Source organism: Telopea speciosissima, chromosome 9 (assembly GCF_018873765.1).
Source record: "Telopea speciosissima isolate NSW1024214 ecotype Mountain lineage chromosome 9, Tspe_v1, whole genome shotgun sequence".
In the NCBI taxonomy this organism is placed as follows: domain Eukaryota; kingdom Viridiplantae; phylum Streptophyta; class Magnoliopsida; order Proteales; family Proteaceae; genus Telopea; species Telopea speciosissima.
In genome coordinates, this window is record NC_057924.1 from 987,071 (window position 1) to 994,336 (window position 7,266).

The 7,266-nt window shown below is 37.4% G+C and overlaps 1 protein-coding gene across 2 annotated transcripts; it reads left to right on the forward strand.

Annotated features, from left to right (window-relative positions):
• Positions 1–854: 854 nt before the first annotated feature.
• On the forward strand, positions 855–7,266 carry LOC122640651 (vacuolar-sorting receptor 6-like). Of its 2 annotated transcripts, none has more exons than XM_043833875.1 (13): positions 855–1,320; positions 2,116–2,808; positions 2,916–3,004; positions 3,294–3,363; positions 3,990–4,073; positions 4,172–4,248; positions 4,546–4,627; positions 5,806–5,888; positions 6,057–6,120; positions 6,232–6,360; positions 6,642–6,745; positions 6,854–6,959; positions 7,090–7,266. In XM_043833875.1, exons 1-12 carry the CDS (start codon positions 1,020–1,022, stop codon positions 6,953–6,955), a joined length of 1,878 nt encoding a protein of 625 aa, XP_043689810.1. In that variant the 5' UTR covers positions 855–1,019; the 3' UTR covers positions 6,956–6,959; positions 7,090–7,266. The 2 variants fall into 2 exon arrangements, with proteins under 2 accessions (XP_043689810.1, XP_043689809.1); XM_043833874.1 differs by having other exon boundaries at positions 7,106–7,266.

A 7,266-nucleotide genomic window follows, 5' to 3' on the forward strand; every position in this document is an offset into this window, starting at 1 on the left:
ATAAGATATTCTATCAAAAAAATAAATAAATAAATAAATAAGATATATAAAATAAAATAAAAAATTAGAAAATATTTTTTTAAACATTTTCTATCCCTACTAGATGAAGAGCTCATAGACCGGGTTCCTTCACGACCATGTATGGAAACTGGCCCAAAAAGCGTAGATGCTAAAATGCTCCTGATGCAATGGGACCCACTCCCGCCCACCTTGCAAGACTGTGCAAGTTAAAAAAAGAGGGTCTGGATCTGCCACATCAGCACTCCAAATGTCGTTGGTGCTGACATTAAAACCTCCAGTGTAGTGACAGGAAACAACCGTATCAGTTGCACTTTTAACAAAAAAATAGAAATAGAAATAGATTCTCCAAAAAGAAAATGGGAAAATAACTACCATTTTGTAGTAGTCACTCTCATTTAACCAATCATCCTGTCATGATTCGTCATTCTAACTACTTTCACAAACTATTTTTACTGCTTCGTCGATTTGAGGAGTTATTTGGAAGGTCCAGATCAGATGTTCTGATGCCAATCAGATGGACATGGGTAAGAACTGTGGGTCCTATCATCATGACTCTAACTAAAACTAATAAAAATGGGATCCTTCCTTCACACATGTCAGATAATAGGAAGAAGCAAGGAGTACGCAAGGAGTCATCGGTCATTCCTGAAAAAGAGAGGCCTATTCTAATGAACCGAAGAAATGTCTCTCTCTCCCTCTCTCTCTCTCCCTGTGTGTCTCGTCCCTGGTAGTTCCGCTTGCTCCGTCAACCTTCCCATGTCGTATATTTTACGGCATAGAGAGTGGTAGACGAGAAGAAAAGTCTCCTCCCTCTCTCTCTCTCTCTTCTTGCATTCATTTTCTCTCTCTCTCTCTCTCCCCACCTGGAGACCGTTAGGAAGTATCCTGCCACACTAGACCCGATTTCTCTTCAGCTTCTGCACTTCTTCTGAGCATCCATTTCTCTGGCTTCAGCTTATAAGAATAGTCTCAAAAACATAACCAAAAATTAGATTTCAATGTCGATTTTCTTAGAATTCGTAGCTCTATTACTGCTCTCAATATTGTTTGGTAGTTCTACACATGTTTATGCTCGATTCGTTGTGGAGAAGAACAGTATCAGTGTTCTCGCACCAGAGAAGCTCCGTTCCAACCACGATGGATCGATTGGAAATTTCGGCGTTCCTGACTATGGCGGTAGCCTGATGGGATCCGTTGTTTATCCTAAAATGGGTACCAAAGGCTGTAGTTCCTTCGAAGGCAACAACAGTTTTAATTCTCGGTCTTACCTTCCTAATATTATTCTTCTCGATCGTGGAGGTAATTAGTTGATTTCAATTCCACTTTCTGGTAATCTGGATTTTAGTGATGAACTGGGCAGTATTCATGACGGGAAGTTGTTGGTGTTTATTGGGCTACCTTTGAACACACGTTTTTTTTTTCTTTCTTCCAGTGATTGTTTGTTGTTTATTTCTGAATTTCTATTTTGATTTGTTATCAGTCATGGAGTATCAAGTAGTGGGTAGATTTTTTTTTTTTCCAATGACCTTGTAGGATTGTCTATTTCTAGCATTTATCTTTTGGATAACCTGCCTAGAGTTAACTCCTCTGCTTTTCTGTTCTTTCTTTCTATTTTTTCTCCTCATTTGGATTCTCTTTTTTCTCTCCTTCATATTTTGCAATTGATTTGATCGTCCGTTGACCACTAATTTATTTTTTTGGGCTTTGCAATTCATAATCCTGCAAAGTTCATGTTCTTCCGTGGTAATTTGTTAATTTAAGATATATAATAGGAAATCTTCGTAACTGATCATGTTAGTTTTCATAGGATACAGTAGTTTTGTATTAGATTTTTTATATGTTTCTTCCCCCCTGTATATTCTTTCCTTTTCTGCAAGTTCCTTGTACATCAAGATACTAGTACTGAAATTCTATTTATTGAGAACACTTTACCAACAGAAGGTACGGTGGAATTCCTGCAATTTGCATCAGTTTCTAATTCTTGCATAGAAAGAAACCTTCCATATTGAGTATCTCCTAATAATTTGTTGGTGTCTGCTATTTCTTAATTTCCTAAACTGAGTCTTATTGATTTGTTCCATTTTTACCCTGCAGAATGCTACTTTGCTTTGAAGGTATGGCATGGTCAAGAGGCCGGAGCTGCTGCTGTTTTAGTTGCTGATAACATAGATGAGCCTTTGATAACCATGGATTCTCCGGAAGAGAACATTGATTCCGATGGTTACATAGAAAAGATCAAAATCCCATCAGCTTTGGTGAGTCGGTCCTTTGGCGAGAGCTTGAAGAAAGCCTTGCAGGATGGTGATGAGGTTGTCATAAAATTAGACTGGACAGAATCCATGCCCCACCCTGATGAGAGAGTTGAATATGAATTCTGGACCAATAGCAATGATGAGTGTGGGGCCCGATGTGATAAGCAGATGAACTTTATTAAGAATTTCAAGGGTCATGCTCAGATTCTTGAAAGGGGTGGTTATACCCTGTTCACACCCCACTACATAACTTGGTACTGTCCAGAAGCCTTCATTCTCACCAGACAATGCACATCTCAGTGCATAAACCACGGGAGGTACTGTGCACCTGACCCGGAGCAGGATCTTGCAGCAGGGTATGACGGGAAAGATGTGGTATTTGAAAACTTGAGACAGCTTTGTGTACACAGAGTTGCCAATGAGAGCAATCGGTCTTGGGTTTGGTGGGATTTTGTGGCAGATTTTCATATCAGGTGTTCAATGAAGGAGAAGAGATACAGCAAAGAATGTGCTGAGGATGTCATGAAATCACTTGGTGGGTACTAATATCAGTTATATTGGTGCACAAATAGTTTTATTTTGTCTTCCAACTATTTCCTTTTTAATGTCTGTCATGCTAATGGTTTTAAGCTTATGCATCAGATTTGCCAATTGAAAAGATTAAAAAATGCATGGGTGATCCTAATGCCGATGTGGAGAATGAAGTTTTGAAGACAGAGCAAGACCTCCAGGTATTTTTCTTTTCTGTAACTGTTCTACTTTTCATTTATTTCCCCTATCAAAAATGGAAGAGGTTCTCATAAACTTTCATCTTGTATGAAATGTATTTCAGAAAGTACTACTTGAGTTTAGATTTTCTGTCTTAAGCATAGTAGACTTATGAATTTATTATTTGCATTTCAAGAAATATCTCAGCTGAAAATGTTCGCCGTGTCTCAAGACATAGCATACTCATAAATTGATATTTTCATTTGAATGATAAGTAGTCTCATTGCCTTTCTTCTTTTTACATAATCTTAGGTTGGTCGAGGATCTCGGAGTGATGTTACCATCTTACCAACCCTAGTCATTAACAATGTTCAATATCGAGGTTTGTTATGCATCATTCATGTTAAGCTAAATTATATTACTTATGGTGTTATCCTCCTTGTTTCTTCCCCATTCATGATGCATGCATGAGGATCATATTCAGAAATGTTATGGAAGACTTTTTTTGGATTATGAACTTATCTGTAAAAATGAACAAGTTGATTGTAATGAGTAATACAAAATCATGCCAGACTGGGTTAGTTGTTAGAAAATTTTTATAATTCAGTTCATCAAGTTTCATGAAGTTGATATTGATTTAGTCCTCTTTTGGTTGGGTGAGGGTGAGAGTTACGCTGAGGCTGAGCTGAAGACAGCGTTTCTGCCCATACCTTTGATGTTAAGATTCATGGTCTGTAACAACTAATCACAATATTTGCCCAAAAATCTTTTATCTGCATGTTGCTTCATGTCTCAGAGAAACCACAGACAAATGCATTATTTGTTAACATATTTGATATTTACAGCTTGCTTCTGCTCTCTATGTTTCAGTAGATTTTCATCAATTTGCTCGACTTTCCAAGTAGACTAGTGTATTTAATTGTGATATGTTAATATTAGTTTTCATACTTGTGGTACAAACTTTTTATATTTGAACAACATATCAGGATTATTTTGCTTGGTGTGCAGGACAACTGGAGAGAACTGCTGTGCTGAAAGCAATATGTGCGGGATTTAAAGAGACCACTGAACCTGCAGTTTGTTTGAGTGGAGGTCAACATTTCTATTCCTTTTTTTAGTCAATACTGATCCCTGAAGTTTATCTTTGGATCTACGCATTGACATTTTATTGGCTTTCTATATTTCTACAGATATCGAGACTAATCAATGTCTTGAAAGAAATGGTGGTTGTTGGGAGGATCTGAAATCTAATATTAGTGCTTGCAAGGTATTCAACTTAGATTGTCACATGCATGTTGGTTTGTTTGGTTCTCAAAGTTGTGTAGTGTCCATTGGAACAAAATTTGATTTTGGAGATTTCACATACTGTGATTATGTGCTCTGCTTCCCAACACACCTAATTCCACTTGCATGAACACCTTTCTAGATTAAATTCTAGCAAAAATTTCATTCACTTCCACTTGTTAAACAGATATGGTATCTCTTTTCTATTATATGTTGTAGCCAAAGTGTGTCTCTGTATAAGTTATGAGCTTCTGATTTTGGGTCAATTTTCTTTGATTAGGATACTTTCAGGGGCAGAGTTTGTGAGTGCCCTGTGGCTAATGGTGTTCAATATCACGGAGATGGTTACACATCTTGTCAAGGTACTATTATTCCTTCTGTTGGTGTCCCATTATGGCAGTCTAACCTAGGCAGCATATATATTTGTTATTTTCAATTCAAACAGTGACCAGTATATTGATACATTGTGCAAGGGTTTCTCTTATGAAATGGACATAACATATTAATTGTAGCCTCTATTTTGTTGTTATTGCTCTCCCATGGCAGCATTAAAATGTTCTTCATATTTATCCTCTACATGGATAACATAAATATGTTTCCTTTATGGTCACAATAAGAGTTTGCACCAAATTTGAGTCATCATCACTCATCACTCATCATTGTATTATCGCTAGAACTCTTAAATCATATGTTTGGAGTCAGCTATGCAAATGCTGTCCCACTATGCTGTAATAGCTAGACAAATTCCATTAACATGTCTGTTGAGATATTCCATAACTACCACGGTGGTGTCCTCTCCACCTTTCTTCATCTTCCTAGAGCCTACAACCAGCACCAAAAATCTGATTTTATAAATCTATCAAGGTTTTTGTTGCATAGGGTCATACTACTTCAATCAACTGTCATCATTTTTTTTCTTGGGCAACTCAGATTTCAGTTAGACATGCTTAATCATAATGGTTTGGTGTTTTCTGAGACTTGCCACTTATCCATAGCATTGTCCACATCTCAACTTATTTCATTCTCTCTCTACATTTCTTGGTTGCCCAACATTGTACTCCCTAAAGTACCCAATATTGTGGTCTTCCTATAAAACTTCCTCTTTGTTTGATTTATATGTATTGATCACATATGGCTTTGGGAATTTCCCCCTCAGCTTCTCCCCATGGATGATCAAAATTATGTGGTGGAAATGATTGTTTTCGGGTGGTGTCATATCCTTTTTATTGTTATAGCTTCTTTCTCTTCTAAATGCTATGTTTGCGACTCTTATTTAATGAAGTGTGTTTTCTTTCAGGAATAAAAACCCAGGATCCAAATTCCCGTAGGCACTAGTAGTACTTCATGACTTTGACTGTGATTTGAAAATTCAATATTGCTCTATTATTTCCATCACTTGGATAAAAGATACGAGTTTAATTAAGGCTTTTCCAGGATTACTACCCACTTTAATCTGTATTATTTGAATGGTGACACCCATTAACTACTATATAAACACAAACAATGGAACTAACTTTGTTTTTTTTTTTCTCCTTAACAGCGGTAGGACCTGGAAGGTGTGCTGTCAATAATGGTGGTTGCTGGTCGGATAGTAAAAACGGAAAAACCGTTTCAGCTTGTTCAGTTCTGTGTCATTTTCCCTCATCTTTTTCTCTTTATTTTTTTAATGGTCCCTGCATATTTTTAGTTAATTAAACATCATTCAAGTTCTATGCATGATTAATTATACTCCAAGCTATCTGATTCCTTCCTCTCCCTATCTTACATAAATCTCTTGTTTTCCTAAAATAGGATTCCGAGTTAACAGGGTGCGACTGCCCATTAGGCTTCCGCGGGGATGGTCATACATGTGAAGGTACTTTTCTGATTTTCCTCTATCTTACAGGATAATTCTGTCTCTTTGACATACCATTTCTCTCTTCTTTTATCCAAGTATTCATTATATCCCCCTTTCCATTGTGTGTAGATATTAACGAATGCAAGGAAGGTCTTGCTTGTCAGTGCAATGGTTGCACTTGTACGAACACATGGGGTGGATATGACTGCAAGTGCAAAGGGGACCTTCTTTACATAAAGGAACAGGACACATGTATTGGTAAGGAGAAAGCAGTCAAGTGGGAAAACCATAGCTGCAAGGATAGATTATATGTTATAGCAGCTAGTTTATTATGCACTCCAGATCTAAATTTATACTGGAACTAGGATTCCAGATCTCATGGTCCCGAAAAATCTGAAGGTTCTTGTGTTTTTCTTCTTTTTGTGTGTGTGTGTGTTTAATTTGAGTATGTGATTTAACCTCACTGTAGGTGCTGTTGGGTCTAGCATCTTTGGGCTGCATGTAAAATGTCTCATGATGCCTTTTCCTCTATTTGACAGCTAAAAACACATCAAAGTTTGGATGGTTCGTTTCTATTTTTGTCCTAGCTGCTGTTGTGGGGGCTGGTATAGCAGGTTACATGTTCTACAAATACAGGCTCCGGGTATGTCAGAAGAGAATTAAGAGGATATGAGCTAATGTTATATCCCATTCAAGACTCTCGATGAGATATTTGATTCTTGGTCCTTATTTTCTTATCTTTTAAATGCAGTCATACATGGACTCGGAGATCATGGCTATCATGTCACAGTACATGCCAATTGACAACCAACAGAACGAAGTCGAAACCCTACGGCAAGGTTCGTCAGTATAATGAGGTAATGCCTTTTTCATTTCACTATATGATGTTTTCTTTTGGCTGGACACAGTATCATGTCATGACTCTTAGTCTTTTAAATTAATTTCCATTTCCATTGCCATTTCCCTCACATTGAAATGTTTGCAAATGGTGGGATGTTTGTAGAAAGAAGAGTTGAGGCAACTTTGAAACGGGTATAGCAATATGTGGGGGAATGGATGATGCAGCGGCCAAACTTTATGATTGATCTACCATCATTAGCTGCACCAGGAAGGCAAGGCTGTTCTTCCTTCACCAAATCCATACAGGGAAGATATTGTGCATTA

Excerpts from the sequence above, each read along its gene's own strand:
- LOC122640651 (XM_043833875.1), top strand. The coding sequence starts at position 1,020 with ATGTCGATTTTCTTAGAATTCGTAGCTCTATTACTGCTCTCAATATTG. Across the intron at positions 2,809-2,915 it reads GGATGTCATGAAATCACTTG|ATTTGCCAATTGAAAAGATT; the intron begins GTGGGTACTAAT and ends CTTATGCATCAG. Across the intron at positions 3,005-3,293 it reads AGACAGAGCAAGACCTCCAG|GTTGGTCGAGGATCTCGGAG; the intron begins GTATTTTTCTTT and ends ACATAATCTTAG.